Source organism: Perna viridis, chromosome 13 (assembly GCF_037379345.1).
Source record: "Perna viridis isolate PV_CMFRI_1.1 ecotype Kerala chromosome 13, ASM3737934v1, whole genome shotgun sequence".
Classification (NCBI taxonomy): domain Eukaryota; kingdom Metazoa; phylum Mollusca; class Bivalvia; order Mytilida; family Mytilidae; genus Perna; species Perna viridis.
Genome location: NC_142457.1, coordinates 33597942 through 33616984, shown reverse-complemented (window position 1 = coordinate 33616984; position 19043 = coordinate 33597942). Strand labels below are relative to the sequence as shown.

The following is a 19043-nucleotide window of genomic DNA, read 5'->3' as shown; positions in this document are numbered from 1 at the left end:
CAAGACACTGTTTTACTTATCATAATGTGAACTTGTGTTCTTCTAAATTCAAAAACTGTTTCTGACATTTAATTGTCTCTTAAGCATTCTGACCAGTCAGTCTTTATTTTGTTTGAAAGTTACAAATAAATCACTTTGGACTAGCTTCTGCATGATTCTAATCTTTAAACACATGTAGTAAAGGATTGAAATGACTGCAATACAAAAATTATACATATAATCTAATCCAACACAATCTACCTAAAATTAAAAACAGGAGAAAAATTTTAAAATTCATCATTTACAGAACTTACTTATCAAACCACAGGAAAACAAGTTGCTCCTAATGTTGTGCTTAATTGTTGAAATGGAAGTGAACTGTTGAACAAGAGACTCCCAGGAGCCCGAATCGCTCACTTGGTCTATCATAAAATTATTTCATCAAATAAAGGCTATTTTTCATATACCATAGTTTGCAAGAAATTGGTCAAAAACTGCCATTTGTTGCCTTTCAATGGCAATAATTCTTACAAAGAGTCATCCAACAACTTCAATCCAGTAAAGATTATTGTAGGCCTTAACTTTATTAAGTTTGGTTTAATTGATTCAATGGTTTTAGAGGAGAAGAGCTTTGTAAAATTGTTAACAACAATGACTGAAGAAGATCACAGATGCAAAGTGATGGCAACAGCTCACATGGTCATAGGTCAGATGAGCTAAAAATACATACTTGAAAATGAAAGATTTAACAAATAAAAAGCTGTAATTTCTTTTCAGAAAGAATCATAACATTCTCTTGTTTCAAGTACTGGTTTCAATGTTAATGTTTGAAAATGGTTCATCCATGGATATGGTAAGTCTTATTCTTCACTCAAAAAAGCTTCACAGGGTGCAAAACTACATACAATTTAGATGATCCCTGTATAATTGGGGCAAGAATGGATACTCCATTGATACAGTTCAGAGTTCTGATACGAATATAAACTTTTCCTTGGTTGTACATTTTGGTATGGCACCTTTTGTTACAATTTTACAAATATAAATGTATGCATACACATATACTTAAATAAATGTCTGGACATAGAATTGTCTACAGATGCTGTATGTTATGGATGATGACAAAAGCATATAATTATATATAATTTTTTTCAGTCATTAAATAAAGAATGATCCCCTTGAAAGATCTCTAGGAAAATGATTTTTTTCTTTTTCACCAAGGAAATGCAGAATAAAAAAGAGGTGTTACATTTGTAACAAAATGACAATGCAAAATTATTTACATTTTGTAAAGTACATCTGTATCTCTCCCCCATCCTCAAACTTCAAAAATACTCCTATAGCAATTTCTGTTAAAATCCTTCCTTATCAAGCTTTTATAGCTACTCAGCATGTCCGAAAAATTGAAAGATACCAGTCCAAAAATGAAGAATTTACTGTGTAAGTGTTTTTTTTTGCACGTATTTAAAATTTTGCTTTTTTCTTCAAAAACTGAGAGATTTTTTTTTTTTTGCATTATATAACTTTTATGTAAAGTTCAATGAATAAGTCATTGATGAATAAGTCTGTTTTATCTTCAGAAATATTTTTTTGTATTCCAACTTTGACAGCTAATATAAAGGAAATTAAATCGCCATGAGAAAAACACTTATACAGTTTATTCATATATATATATGCAGTAAACAACCCTAAATCCTTAACTTATTACTAAGTACACCTCCAAGGCAAACTGTCTTCTTTATTGATTTCTGCATAACAAATTCATCTCATAAAAACAGTTAATCTTCCATCAAAGTCTGAAGGAAATCAGTAAAAATAAAAAGCTTGCCCAAGCACAGCATGGTTCAAATGCAGTGGTCAAACCCTGAACAGTTGGATTAAGCATGGACATATTGTTTTTTTGATACACATAATTATGTAGCCTAGGGGCATATAATTCATTATGGACATAACAAATTATTTAAACACTATCATGTTGCACAAAACTGATAATTCAATCACAAATTCTCAAAACCAGACAAAAAATAAAATTGTTTGGGGCATGGTCCTTTTTACCACTTACAACTCAAAAACTATAAAAATATCTGAAATCTGATAGAAAATGCAGGCATGGACTTTACTTAATAGAAACAGAAAGTTATTTTAGAATTTTTAAAAACATTGATCCAACCATTTACTACAGGAATAATACAATAAAAGTTCAAGATGCTGTAATAAGTAGTAACTTAGAAAAGTGTGGTGGAAAAAATTGTTACCGGCACCACAAACATGGACAAGGATAAAACAGTGTACCCCTCTCTTTAAGACAAGAGGTATAATTATTATACAATTAAAACTTATATATGCATACTTAATGCTAATATGACACAATATTAATGTGTTGTAATTACAACAAAAGTATAAATAGAAATCATGCCCTATAAATGTGTTTAAAAATTTAAATTACCAAAAACAACTCTTTACAATGTATCATGGTATGCTTTGACAAAAATCTTAAAATTTTACTGTTGGTTCATTTAAAATATAAATATAATAAATTCATTATAATCAACACTGAAAAAGTAACCGCATAAACAAACGTGTTTATATGTATTCAAGTTAAGTCCAGTAAGAATAAAGAAATTTCATAGGATCAAATATCTAAAGTATTTGTTCTATATAAAATGATTAATTCCTGTCCCTGTAACCCTGAACATTTCGGTTCTTTAAATTCCAATATTCAATAAAATTGTTCATATATGGTATGAAGCACAGAAGAAAATTTTTAAGAAATAAATACACTTTTTCAAATGCCAGACTTTGGAAGGCTAAGAAATGTAGAAATAGACAGAAAGACATCCAGATCACCAAACACTACTCATTTTAAAGCTGGGAGAATACAGGTAAAACAGCATATAGACAATAACAGTGCCCTGACTGGACATATAACTGATATACAAATGAAACTTAGAACCGAAGGAAAAATTTCAGGGCCTGCTGAACTCATATATCAAAGATTTGATAAGTCGGTGCACTATTATGGTCTTTATACTGTGATAACGTTTTATAAGAAAAGTAGTTTTCAGCTGGAAGAACAACCTTTTAAATTTGAAGTGGTGGAAATCCTGTCAACTTCGAAAACATTTTATGCTTGTAACACAACAGTGACTGTATATCACTTTTAAATATACAGCCAGTGGATTTTGACAAGTTAGTTTCCTTCTATATGCATGTTATTGTTCATTGAATTTTCATATTTAATTTGAGCATATCTAATTAACTAAAATCAATGGAATATAGAAATTATCATTGTTTTATTTTAAGCTAAGGTCACTGACCAAAACATATCCTAATAAATCACTGATATGGAATAACAAAAAGAAAAAATATACTTAACTGATTTGGATGAGAAGGAATTTAGTAGTGACTGCAGCATTCTCCCCAGGCCATTATAGCGCTGAACTTTGCACCACTATGATTTCTTAGCACTGTACTATGAGTAATTAATTTAAGTTAGAATGCAGTATGGGCACTGTGCTATAGTTTTGGAGGAAGGCCAAAAGAGCTATTCAATTAAAAAAATATGGGAAGAACTCTGACAGTGTCAGGAAATCCATATAAATTTCACTAACTTTATTCTGTATCTCTATTCCAATGATATTACTTTCTTTACAACTTGTTAAAAATGCTTTTAATTTTGTAGACTTCCACCAGTAATTTTGGACAAAACCTTCTTCTGATGTTTTTTAATGCCAATGACATCTGAAAAATAAAACATGTCTACTAAATTTTTCATGACAAATACAAATGTAATGCCATATTCACATTCCTGCAATACATCCTTGACAATGAAGTACAAAAATAAGCAATTTTTGACTGTAAGATGGGAGAAGTTAACAAAACAGGTGTTTCAGAAGTGCAATTCAGGAAACTAAATTTAATCAAAGTGTGTTAGCACTAAAGGTTTTTGATCTTTGTTAAAATAATCTCAAAGATACTGTGAAAGTACTACAGTTCGTGGGGCACCAATTTTCGTGGTTATTGTGGGCAAGCAAAATAACAAAATTTGGTTCCCAACAACTGGAGACTCTAAAGAGCCAAAATCTCTCATCTGGTAAACTGTGCCAAGTCAGCAGGTAATGATATCCTTTTCATTATCATCATTTAACTTAGAATTACAATTATACATTGTTTAAACAAAAGAAAGTAAAACAATTAGCAGGATATTGGCAGCCAATTTAACAACTGTCATCTAAAACAAAATTTCTATCACCATTCAACTTGTATTCCTTTTGAAACCAAATATCACTGAAATCTGAGCAAGTATATAAACAACAGGAGAACAGTCATAACTTCTAAAATGGCAGCCCAGAACAAAATTTTGTCATCAACATTCAACTCAAGACACCATAATTCCTAACTAAACCAAATATCATTCAAATTTCAGCAATTAAAAATAAATTATTGATATCATGTTTACCTTAAAAATAGCATTAATGTTCATGATTTTATAAAAGTGGAGAAAAAAACTATGAAAAATTGCATTTTGACTCCTACATTGTATGTTCTATTTTTAGTAATGGTGGTCATGTCAGAATACTCTGAAATGCAACCCGTTTGTAACCTGCAAGGTTTCAAAGAAATCTGTGAGGTAATTTTAGAGTAATTTCTTTTTTAAAAGGCAGGCAACAAACCATGAAAAGTGCAAAAAAAACAACACTTTTAGGGGCCATAACTCAAAGTCAACATTTTTTACTGAAATTTGCACCAAAGATAGATCTCATTGTGCTTCACATTTTTCCAATTTATAATAATCAATCTGCTATCTTTTTAAAAATACATCACACTCAGAATGAAAGTGGTTCTCTAACACTCAAGTCTGACCCAAGTGAAACTGAATGTTACACTGACGACATCCAGATTCCACCTGGCCAACACTGACTGTATGTATATTGTAAAAGTTGTAAATCCAATGAGGCATAACAGGGAATTCATTGTAAGAACAATGTATGTTCTGTTTCTGTTTCTCAGGATAAAAATTTGGTCATGTATGTATTCAATTCGTACTTTGTACATGTTCTTCATTGGTACAAATATACTGGAAGATGAGATGCATTTACTAGTGAACTGTGTTATTTATAGTGATCTAAGATATGATTTATTTAATCATGCTATTCATATTGATAACTCTTTTGTTACGAAAACTGATACAGAAAAATTCATATTTCTGATACATCAATGTGAATTTCTACATGAGTTATCTCCCTTAGTATGTAATATGATAAAACGTGGAAGGGCACTGCTGTTGGCCTCGTGCAATAGAACACTTGATCATTTTCAGTACCTTAGGACAAATATTCTGGTCTATTGCACCCAACCCATTTTATAACTGTATATTATTTTATTTTTTTTATTTATTATTATTATTAATATTATTATTATTATTGTATTTTTCAGGGATCCCAATCGATTTCGGACTAAAATGATATAACAGATGTTAAAACAATCCATTGATGAACATTCAATTAATTATAACAGCCAATGAATATTATATTGATTTTCTTGTGTTATCACATGATCTTTGTCAATAGTTCATACCACATGCTAATCGTCTCAACTGTGTTTCATGGTGCTGACAGGATTCAACATTCTTTTGGGCAATTTTACTTTATGTTGAGAAATCGTAATTCAGCAATTGGATTGACAATTTTCACAAGTCCCTGGACTCCCCTGTTGTAATTTTCAGGTAGCCCCAACAATTTCAGACTTAAATGATACCAACCAATGTTAAAACAATACCTTGACAAACCATGCTAATAGTTGTCTATTTTTAAAACTCTAATTGAAAAAATTGTATACAAAGACTCTGATGTGTGTCTGGTCATTAAAGTGAACTTAAATTAATTATTTTACGATTTTCTAGAGTTTCACACTTTATTTCTCAATTGGTAATATCACGTGCTGATCGTCTCAACTTTATTTTTTTGTGTGCAGACGGCTTGGATTCAACAATCAATAGGGGCACATTCACTTCATGTTGGGTACCTTATTGTAATGTATTTCATCGACTGGATTATTTTCACAAGCCTCCGGACTCTCCTGTTGTATGTTCAGGGATCCTCAATGAATTTTAGAGGTCAATGACATGGGAGCTCTGGTCCTCAAGAACCCTGCTGATCAACTTTAGTACCAATGACCATACTTTCAGCGGAGATCAATGAGAATAACGTTACCGTGCTGGGTGGATTTCCCAACCAGGTTGGTGATTCTCCATACACAATTAACAACCACAATTTACAGTCCCAGATGGATGGGTGTAACACTCATTTTACCCCAAGATAAAATCTGACTGACACGGAGTTTCACGAACTAACACAGATTTAAAACTTGAGTGTTAGAGACCCAAATGTCCCGGAGTGCACTGTAACTGGCAAAATTCAACAAAATCATCAAAAATGACCCTTTCAAAGGCCATAAATCCAAGAATTGTTCTGAAGCTTGCACCCGGGGTTTCATTAATTTTTCAGGCAGGAGGTACTTTAAAGAAAGTAGGAGGTACCAAATAAACTTGACTAGGGGTCTTGGGGCCACTTAAGGTCCCCAGTGGGTCCATGGGAATGCCCTAGTGGGGGCCCGGGGGACAAAGCTCCTGGATGTTTGCCTTTTTGAGATTTAAATTTTGACTTGAAAATATGGGATTAAGTCTGCAATATTTCCTTCAGTTTTGTTTAAAGTGTATGAATTTGAAATCAAGATATATGATGAATCATACATAACTGATTTAGTCTCAAAACCCTGAAATCAAGGAGCTCCCCATGATTCCCACCAGATCCATTTCTAGACTAATGCTGATAAACTTTGTTGATTGTTTATTACTATGCCATTTTATATGAAATTTTGATAAATGTCATATTTTATTCTTAGGCTTTTATTTACTTGTTACAAAATTTGAACAATAACACATGCAAATAAAAGCATACGAACAAATGAAACATTAAATGAAATTCCATAATATGTAATGGTTCTTAGTGCTGATTAAATAATTTTCGTAATAAAATTTTGTTGTTGTGTATTACTGTGACATGTAGTGAAATTGCATGTGGCTTATGGTGAAATGGTCGTTTAAAAATCATAGTCTGATAAGAAATTTGTTGCTTTTGAAAAAGAACAAGGCTGGCAGTTTTAGTCTGGTTGACTTTTAGACAGATAGAATTTTTTTAACATAACAATGTACTTATTATCTATAATTATTTATACTAGTGTTGAATCTCGAATCCAATTTTTTTATTATATTCTTGGCAGCAAAGGCCAGATGTGTTCTTTTCAAACCTTAAATCATATTATGTAAAAGTTTGATTCACGTGTTGACTTGTTGTCTGCACAAATCACAACAAATATCGGGAAAAATGACAGGTATGGGGCAATTCAAAATACGAAAGGCATTTTTTGGACATGTTTTCATAAAAACTTCACCTGCGTTTTGCTTTTATTCCAGCACAAAAAAAATTAGTGATTGCTTTGACATCGAAAGTCACCACGTTTTCTAAAAAGGGACACTGTTGGTTAAATTGTTGTAGGTTAAAGCACTTTACCGATTAGATTCCGACGCGAATCTCGACAAAGACACCCATATAAACAATAATAAATACTTGAGATCACGATTTTGGAGACAAAGCCTACAGACGGAATGATCTTAAATATCTATTTACTAGATTTTTCCTCATGAATTTTTTTTATTTAATTTATTCTACCGGTACCAGACGCTACCATAGCCGAGTGAAAGTACCGGGTAGGGGCTCTTAATGAAGCACTAGCACCAATGATGGATCTTGTCTTTATTTTGTTAATACAGTTTGAAATGTCAAGCAAGCTGCTATACTTTTCAAATAAATAACCAAAAACTGCAAAACAATATGTAAAATAAGCATAAAAAGGGCATTAACTCCAAAATTGGTAATTCAATTATCATAACATTTCAGTGAAAATAGATCTCTTTGGGACGAAGAGCCTTAATTGTCTCTGATTTCACCTATCTATTACCATTATAAAGACACTAGCAAAAACATATGGTAAGACTCCAATGTTCTATCTCTAGTAACAGGGTCTCAAGCCACTTTCGGCCTAAAAAATATAGGATTATAGGGATTTTTTTTTTCAATTTATTGGCCAAATAAAGGGATTTTTAAATAAATTTACAGGGATATATAGGGTTTTTATTGAAGGATTTGTGTTGAAAGTCTATGTTTTCAGCCTACAAATCTAGCAAATTTGGTATTTAACAAAAACTGGAATAATATGACAACATACATTGTTAACTAAAAAGACATTTAACTTTGATTAGTTTTGTGTCCAGCTCTTATATCTCTGATACAAACTGACAAATGTATATTTAACTCTCTATTCTAAGTACATGTATTATGGCCTTTTCCTCCCCTACAGCCATTTCCTTTACTCCCATTTATTATTTTTCCTAATTTATGTTAAGCCATTATAAAGTTACTCTTTATATCCCATTAAAATTAAAGAAACAAATATTCAGTATCTAATGAATACATGAAAATGTCATTAATGTTTTTGTTTCTCTCTATCTTCTTCAAATGCTGCAGTTGTTTCACTCTTTCTCTTAGTTGATTTCTCTCCCTTGCTTTTAGAACTGCTTTCCCTGTCATCCTGCTTTTTTTAACTTGATAGATGACAGTGTTCATGATGTTCATGATGTTTTGTACCATGCTTTCCTTGCGTTGGGTCATCTTTTTCCTCAAGAGAAGTGACCTTTTGTAACACTGAGCTTTCCCCCTTCTTCAATGCTTTTGTGTCTATGATATTTTTTTTTCGGCTCCTTTAAGGCTTTTTCTGATTTGCTTAAATCTGTATTCATCGTCATTTGGGTAACCTGGAGAGATGATCTATCTATGTCCTTTTCCTTCATTATCTAGTTTCATTTTTCCTTCTTTAAGGAGGGCATTGCCTGCATCTGTATCAATCATAACTTGTGTTTCTCTTTCTGACAGTTCTATAAATGTAGCTCTCTTTGTCCAATTTTTTTTGGTAGCTGCTAGTTCTTCTTCTCATTTTCTCTTTATTCTTTCTCCATTTTCCCATTCCCCTTTGCATTGGTTAATTCCAATTCTTTTGCTTATTTACCAGCTTCAAAGCCAGTTCTATTTTGTTTCTTTCTTAGTCAAGCCTTGCTTGGTACCAAGCAAGTGCAGTTTTCAAAGCTTTGATCAATTCCTTTATGAAAATATGCTTCTTGGCTGTTTATGTTGAGGATCATAGAATGCCACTGCATCCTTCACCATTGGTATGCAATTAATGGCTTGCTCTGAAAGCAAAGCCCTATTATCAGTAACCACATCAGTATTCACTGACAAACTCCTTTCAACATCCGCACTTCCATGTGGCAATACAAAAGCTGTTTTAATTACATTCTCCAATAGTCTGTACTTAGTTTTGCCATCATCACTTTTAAGTCGAATACTTCTTTCCAGTAGTGGTCAATTCCTTGCTCCTCCACTGCTACAGGCAGACTAGTATCATGCTGATAACATTTCAACTCATCAGTAACCAAAACAAGATAAATTGTTGGTTCTAGTTTGAATACATCTGACAGACTCACTGACTGTTCCAGTCTTTTTCAATGGATTGAGACAACTAGGACTCATGATAAGGGCACTACCTAGTTGCAGTCTCTTCTGTTCATGCTCAACTGATCTATGGTAAAATGCACAATTCCTACTTTTGCTTTTTCCGCTGTTTAGAACTCAACTTTACCATGTGATGTCTCACTTTATGTCCTATTACTACATCCTGATCACTTAAGCAGTTCTTTAAATTATTGGCATCAATGCTCAACAATTTCTAGCCTGTTTGCCCTCTCTTAGTTCTGGCTTAATGAAATTTCCCTTTTCTAAATCTTTAAAACAAGTCATTCTTAAAGATAAAGTTAAATTCTTCAAAAGGATTCAATGACTTAACTACTAACTTTTTAACAAATATATGCCAAATCAAAGACGATATATCTCTTTGTAAAGTCCTCCTACTAACATGAGTATATGACGATCAAAAAGCATGGCTTAAATTTTGCTGCCCCGAGTACACCAGATAGAACATCATACCTGTAAGTTACTTTCCCAGAAACAGCTTTTCAATAAATATATATATCAGTGTTTTTTTATTTTTTCGAAAAAAAATATCACAGATTTTTCGGAATATATAGGGTCTTATAGGGATTTTAATGAATTATGGAAAAGTATAGGGACATTTGAATTTATAGGAAAATATAGGAATTTACAGGGACTTGACACCCTGTTAAGTAACGGCAGCTACATTTTTTTATTAGATCACTTCAAAATGAGGATTGTTTGCAACCTACGGGTCGGGTAAGCTAACAAGAGGCTCCCAAGAGTCTGAATCACTCACCTGGTTATTTGTTTTTTTCCTTTCAAAGGCAATTACTTTAACATGGAGTTGTCCAACAATTTGAAGAAAAAAGAAGACTGTAGTCAAACTTATTATAAAGATCATTTTATCAATTGATGGTTTCTATCTATTATAGTTTTCAAATAATTTTTCACCTTTCAAGGGCAATAACTCTAACAAAGAGTTGTCCAAAATCTTTGGGTCAATGCAGACTTTTGTAGACCTCATCATAAATTTTATTTCACCTATTGATCCTTTCTTTCTATCTACTAAATTTTTCAAGATATCGGCTAAATACTGCTATAAAATAATTTTCCACGATTCAAGGGCAACAATTCTAACAAAGAGTTGTTTTAATGTAGACATTTGTAGGCCTAATAACAAAGATCTTTCATCAATTCATAGTTTCCTTCTATCTATTAAAGTTCTCAAAATATTGGCCAAAAACTGTCATTTTTCACCTTTCACAGACAATAACTAACAAAGAGTTTTCTGACACCTTTGACAGAGCACAGACTTTGGATGACTCATCAAAAAGATCATTTCAGCAGTAAAAGTTTTCTTCGTTCTATCATAGTTTTCAAGATACAGGCTAAAAACTGTAAAAAAACTTCATTTTTAGCCTTTCAAGGACAATAACTCTGAAAAGTCATCTGATAACTTTGATTCATTAAAAACTTTTGTAGGCCTTATCATAAGGATCATTTTGGCAATTGAAAGAGTTTTGCTAAACCAGACAGTTTTAGAGATAATGTGAAAAACATCTGTCCGACCCCATGTCCTATTTTAAGTAACAGCAGCCATTGTTTGACAGATCTAAAATTCCCACATGTGTTCTATGCAGAATACCCAAAGGAACAATTATACCAAGTTTGGATCATACTGGTCAAGTATTTCAGAGGAAAAGAGTTCAGAAAAATTGTTTACAACAACATCGGATGCTAAGTGACGGCAATAGCTCACATGGCCTATGGCGATTCCCATTGATGTGTATAATGAAAACCTCATAACTACAAATCCACAAACTTGTGTTATTTCCCTAATTCACAAAAATTGGCATCCATGAATTAAAGTACTTTCACAGTAACTTGATGTAAAAACAACTATAATCATAAATTTGCATTTACCATATAATTCAGAACTGCTTTTTCTTAAATGTTTAAACTCAATGTTGATCTTTAAAACTAATTTCAAAGATATGCAAACCTGTAATCCTTTAGAACAATTTATGTGGGTAATTCTCATTACAGCAATTACTTAAGATTTTTCAATGCCCAAGTTTGAATCTTCATATTATTTGTACCAATGATAGAATATTATTAAGCTGAATAACTGCTTGAAACCTATTTACTGATTTTGAAATAGATTTCAAAACAGGGTATTATTTACATTTGGAATTATTTTTGAATTTGGAAAATAAGCAAAAAAATATTTTTTTAGATGAACATTTACTAAGAGGGTTAGTCATGCCAGGATGATTAATCCCCTTAGTAGGGTTAGTCTTGCAAATTATTTTTTGAATTTTCTAAATTCCAAAATTATTCTTAATTCAAATAATACCCTGTTTCAAGAATATGAAGAATAAAATCAAAGTCACCTAAACATAATGAAGTAGTTTCCTCATGTCTAAGAACGTTTGTACCAAGTCTCTTCTATCTTCTCTCTTCAGAATGTTATATTCTTTGCTGAATGTTATTACTGCCTCCTTTTTCTGCAAAAATCCTTTGCATAAATTTTCGTAATATCCATTTTCTGGTGTAAAAGTTGTCAAGGTCACCTGCAATACAATAACAATGTATACAAGTAGTAAGTAGCATGACTTGCTCAGGTAGCTCCCCAAAGTTGGGAATCTCTGGTTCATTTTATCCAAAAATTAAAATGCATAAATGGCATAGAATATGAAAAAAAAGTTTGAGCTATATTGTGAAAATGATACCACAATTGCTACAACTGAACATTTACCTTGGTAACAAAATGGCTGTTAGCTAGGTTACACATTTGTTTACGTAGTAGCAACTATGTATGAATGAAAAAAGTAGTTGTGGTCACATGAGCAGTGGGCATAGATTAAAGTGATACTATGACATTGGCATTTCAAAGCCTTATGAATAAACAGTCAATATGTTTAACTTGCACTAATAGGATGATCGAAGTATACAAAAGAAGGTCCTATGAAAAGAGAGATGAACAAACAGATAAACAAATGGATAAACAGACAGATAGACAATTACATCAACTGTATTAGGTCATCAACTGATAATTTCTATTGATGCTTTGACTTAAGACAATTACATCAACTGTATTAGGTCATCAACTGATAATTTCTATTGATGCTTTGACTTACATTTGTTCCTTGTACAAGAAACCCATAGATTCCATTGTTTCCAAAAGCAGAAGATGATAAAGTACAAAGGAATTGACCTCCATGCTGACCTTTCAATGATGATCGAATGTGTTGGGCATAGTATGCTTTCTTTGTATTCTCAAATTTCTAACAACATCCATGTCTTCATCTTCCTTGTAACGCTTCACCTATTAATGCAAGTGATGTTGAATCAGTGGTCAATGTTAATTGATCAAGGAACTCAAGATAAACACTAAATCAACAAGTATATGTTTGCAAACATGCTATCTAGATTGCATTAATTGTAACTTCATAACTGACACAATTTAGGGTTATTAATTGAAGTAAAACATTAATTCAAAATTTTTTACAAATAAAGTCCCATGACTCGAAAATAAAAAAAAAATAAAAAAACAAATACATGTATATAATTCAAAAAGGCAGCTAGCTCACACCGAATAACAAAAAAAAAAACAACAAATCACTAATATTTCATAAAAATTAAAAGCAACGTTTTAGCTAGACACCAGTATACTGTAATATGTTCCATCTCATAAGACAAGGGGATAAAAATCATATAAAGCATCACTAACTGCATGTTTCTTTTATTGAAGTTGTATGACAAAGACAAAAGAGACATGACAATGAGTACAGTGAAATATAGTTACAATGTATTGGCATATGACCACCAAGTTTTTTGTGATTCATCTAACCAAAAGATTTATTTCTTGACCTGAAAAAGTGGTTAAATATGTATATATTTTTTTCATTTTTAATTTTAAAGTTATGACAAATGTGCTTCATTTCTGCTGCATAACACAAATGAAATATTAATACCTCAATGATAGCACATATCTTGTCCTCATCTGTATCTGTGGTATGGATTACCAATCCATCTGGTATAGCAACAATGTCAGTGTCATTGATCTTTAATGTGTATTTTTCAACATTGGACCCACTCCTGAAAATAAAATTTGGCAAGTAATAGAAACATATTTTTTAGAATACCCTACAACATAGTTAGCATGATGGGGCAGCTAATACATGAACAACTAGAAATACTGTGAGCAAACTGTGAAATGTTCATGAAAATAGGATTAAAATAAATCAATTATATGCAGTACCATGATCATTCAGCCCCAACTTCACAAAGTCAGTGTGTAAAGTGAAAGTGTAAATTTGGGATTTGTTTCTTATAATTTCAATCCAAATACATAGAACAAGAGGCTCAAAGGAGTCTGAATCGCTCACCTGGTAATTTTTCACCATTCAAGGGCAATTACTCTTACAAGTTGTCTGACAACTTTTATCCCTAGAGACTTTTTTAGGCCTTACAATAAGGATCATTTCAGTGAAAGAATTTGGCTAAACCTAACAGTTTTGGAGATAATTTATGCGAAAAACTACTGTCTGACCCCTATGTTCTATTTTTAGTAATGGTAGCCATGTTTTATCCCCACTTCAGCTCTATGCAGGATACCTCAAGGAACATTCATACCAAGTTTGGTTTCAATTGGACAAGTACTGTCTGAGGAGAAGATTAGATTTCTGGAAGAAATAACATTAAAAATGGCAAAAGACATTAAAGAGGGCAACAACGCCAACATGGCTTAACAGATTAAAACAAAAATTTAACTACAGATAGATCTCATCATGCTGAACACTATTAGCCTATGTTAGAATTATTATGTGATATATATAATATGTGACACTATACCAAACACTGGATACACAAACACTGGATACAAACACTATACCAAACAAACACAGTATACAGACACTATACCAAACACTGGATACAAACACTATACCAAACAAACACAGTATACAGACACTATACAAAACACTGAATACAAATACTATACCAAACACTGGATACAAACACTATACCAAACAAACACAGTATACAGACACTATACCAAACACTGGATACAAAAACTATACCAAACAAACACAGTATACAGACACTATACCAAACACTGGATACAGACACTATACACAAACACTGGGTACAAACACTATACCAAACACTGGATACAGACACTATACCAAACACTGGATACAAAAACACTGGATACAAACACTATACCAAACAAACACAGTATACAGACACTATACCAAACACTGGGTACAAACACTATACCAAACACTGGATACACAAACACTGGATACAAACACTATACCAAACAAACACAGTATACAGACACTATACCAAACACTGGATACAAACACTATACCAAACAAACACAGTATACAGACACTATACAAAACACTGGATACAAACACTATATCAAACACTGGATACAAACACTATACCAAACAAACACAGTATACAGACACTATACCAAACACTGGATACAAACACTATACCAAACACTGGATACAAAAACTATACCAAACAAACACAGTATATAGACACTATACCAAACACTGGATACAGACACTATACACAAACACTGGGTACAAACACTATACCAAACACTGGATACAGACACTATACCAAACACTGGATACAAACACTATACCAAACACTGGATACAGACACTATACCAAACACTGGATACAGACACCATACCAAACAAACACAGTATACAGACACTATACCAAACAAACACAGTATACAGACACTATACCAAACACTGGATACAAACACTATACCAAACACTGGATACAGACACTATACCAAAGACTGGATACAAACACTATACCAAACACTGGATACAGACACCATACCAAACAAACACAGTATACAGACACTATACCAAACAAACACAGTATACAGACACTATACCAAACAATGGATACAGACACTATACCAAACACTGGATACAAACACTATACCAAACAAACACTGGATACAAACACTATACCAAACACTGGGTACAAACACTATACCAAACACTGGATACAGACACTATACCAAACACTGGATACAAACACTATACCAAACACTGGATACAGACACTATACCAAACACTGGATACAGACACCATACCAAACAAACACAGTATACAGACACTATACCAAACAAACACAGTATACAGACACTATACCAAACACTGGATACAAACACTATACCAAACACTGGATACAGACACTATACCAAAGACTGGATACAAACACTATACCAAACACTGGATACAGACACCATACCAAACAAACACAGTATACAGACACTATACCAAACAAACACAGTATACAGACACTATACCAAACAATGGATACAGACACTATACCAAACACAGGATACAGACACTATACCAAACAAACACAGTATACAGACACTATACCAAACACTGGATACAGACACCATACCAAACAAATACAGTATACAGACACTATACCAAACACTGGATACAAACACTATACCAAACAAACACTGGATACAAACACTATACCAAACACAGTATACAGACACTATACCAAACACTGGATACAGACACTATACCAAACACTGGATACAAACACTATACCAAACACTGGATACAGACACTATACCTAACACTGGATACAAACACCATACCAAACAAACACAGTATGCAGACACTATACAAAACACTGGATACAAACACTATACCAAACACTGGATACAAACACTATACCAAACAAACACAGTATACAGACACTATACCAAACACTGGATACAGACACCATACCAAATAAACACAGTATACAAACACTATACCAAACACTGGATATAGACAATGTACCAAAAACGATCACTGGACACAGATTTGGTAAAGAAAAGAAACATTCAAGGGATATTTACAACAAAGCTTGATTTATAAAAAATATGAATCCATCAATAAACCAAAGAATAAACACAGAATATAAGTAAAATAATAAACCAACGGAATCACTGGGGAATACACAACTTGATGCAACAAAATACAGAAAGACAGACACCACTGATGTGTCAGGTTTAAGTTAGTCATGAAATCAACTGCAATATTTCTGCTTTCTCACTTGAAATAATCGTCTTGTCTTGTTTCTTTCATTCATTACTTTTGTTTTTATCAAATTCAGCTTTATTTGAGCATCACATACTTCTGTCAATACATCTGGATAGGCAGCAACAAACTTTAATAAATCTTTTTTACCTGAAACATATAAATGAATAATTACAATTATTGTACATCTCATTAAAATATGCTTATTTCCTTGGATTATCTGCTTTACATGTGATGTTTAAATGTTTCATAAGCTGATAAATCACATCTTTGAGTTATTTATTTATGCAAAGCCCACAATTAAGTGAACTACTTCTTTATCACTGTGTATTATCTATTATTTATGTAAATCTAAAATAAAATCAAATTAAAAAATAAAGAATGTAATTATAAGAATTTATTATATAGATAGCATTGTTTTATCCAATGTTCCCAGTGTAATAAATTTTGATAATTCACACTGTGAAATAAATTTGGTAATTTCACTCTTGAACTTTCTCCCCCCAAAATGTCACAACTTTTATATCAATCCATCAATCACAAAATTTAAAATTCATGTTGAAAATATCAATAAAATATGAAGACAATCTATATAATAAAAGGATAAGAAAATCTATATAATAAAAGGAAAAGAAAATCTATATAATAAATAAGATAATTATTTGGTTATCATGAATAACTAAAATATGATCACTCGTGCCAAGAACTCATGCATGGAACAAGTTCTGCAAGTTTGAGTATGGAACCTTTGGACCCTAATATGGACCAATTTGTTATACACAATTTAATATATCTTTAACCATCTTGAAACTTGCTTGTTAAAAAATTCTTCGTAAGTAATCAGGATTTGAAAAACAACAAAAATTGGTCAAAGAAAATTGATTAATGAAATTTTGTATCCTGACCATACCTACTAAACTTTATTCTCATGGGGACCAATTGTGCACTCTATGATGGAAGAGGATTTCACATGAAAAGATGCTTCAGTAGTGTATTTCAAACTTTAAAGTGCAAGGGTTCAAAAGTTTGCTTTTGAAAACCTTCAGAACTCAAGTTCATTAGTCGATAACTTGTTTTCGTCTGATTTTCTTTGATGCTTTCATCATGCCGACTTCGGAACATTCTCAAACTTCAATCAGTACTTTGGTAAGAACGAAACTTCTTAATTAGTGATGACTTAAATTTTAACTGTAATTAACTTAAATCACACTGATAAATGATAGGGTACCACTTTTTTGCACATTTTATTTATGCCCAAGCTGACAAAATGGCTGATGAGTTCGAATTAGTGAGGGTTATTCTTTAGGATTTATTATCGAACGGACTGACTAGTCAGTTCGAGTGTTTGAGAAATTGAAATCTGAGAAATTCAAGGTTATTTATATTGATTATATACGGGAACATTTTGGTACTTTGAATTGTATTAAAGAAATCCCAGGTGTTCGAGCCATCTAAGTTTGAATGAGTGAAGTTCAACTGTGTGTGTGAAAATATGCATAACCATAAATTGTGTCCCTACAACATACTAGGTTCACTTGATCTTCAGTTAAGTAGTTTGAGACACTCGTAACAATACAATAAAGGGTGGACATACAGACATGTAAACACATTACACCCTCCCAAAATATTATGTGAATTACATGGCAATGTGTTCCAATAAAAGAAAACATACCAGGCAAACGACCCTTTGAATCCAAAGATGATGTATCTTGTATATAATCTTTAAAGTATATTTTCACAATGCCTGCATCTGCCTCGCTCCACTGTACATATCGTCTTTCTATAAATGAAAAATTATATAAAAAAAGTTTAAAATACATACTTCTGAGTGCTTATTGAAATTCTTAAATTAGCATGAGTATCTACAAACAATGTTTAGACAGACAGCAGATATATAGCAAACAATGATGAGATTTATGGGATTGCTTACCGCTTGCTGGCTGTTTTCTTTATAATTTTTTTGCATGTTGAAAATAATAGGATAATCAATTGGAAAGAGTCAATAACCAAGATATTATCACGAGTGCAGAGGAATGCCTGGATTTAATAAGTGTGCCGAACTTGTTCCATGCACGAGTTAAATCCTCTAAAGGTCTTGGCACAAGTGATCATATTTTTGGTTATTCACTATAACTAATTGATTATTTTATTTATTATATAGATTTTCTTAATAATTTATCAATATTTTCAACATGCACTTTAAATTCTGTGATTGGCGACTGATATAAAAGTTGTGACATTTTGTCCAAGATTGAAATTATGGAATTTACTTCACAGTATGAATTATTAAAATTTATCACTCTTATAATCTATAAAAAAGAGACATTCTTCTATTCATCTAACAAAAGCAATATACAAAATGTACCAAATAT

The 19043-nt window shown here is 32.1% G+C and overlaps 2 protein-coding genes across 8 annotated transcripts in view; one reads left to right on the top strand and one right to left on the bottom strand.

Annotated features, from left to right (window-relative positions):
* The window catches only part of LOC148600548 (uncharacterized), a 227300-nt gene that overhangs the window by 65413 nt on the left and 142844 nt on the right, over positions 1–19043 (top strand). The gene's annotated exons all lie outside the window — the stretch shown is intronic.
* Positions 12775–19043, bottom strand: part of LOC148600551 (uncharacterized) — a 31133-nt gene continuing 24864 nt past the window's right edge. The window contains exons 15-18 of one of the 2 annotated variants that reach the window (XM_088559646.1): positions 18344–18451; positions 16688–16821; positions 13559–13682; positions 12775–12909 (exon numbers count right to left, since the gene is read on the bottom strand). In XM_088559646.1, the coding sequence (XP_088415772.1) occupies positions 13665–13682; positions 16688–16821; positions 18344–18451 (260 nt within the window). In that variant the 3' untranslated portion in view covers positions 12775–12909; positions 13559–13664. The remainder of the gene's footprint in view (positions 12910–13558; positions 13683–16687; positions 16822–18343; positions 18452–19043) is intronic. The other variant, XM_088559647.1, reaches the window with a different exon arrangement.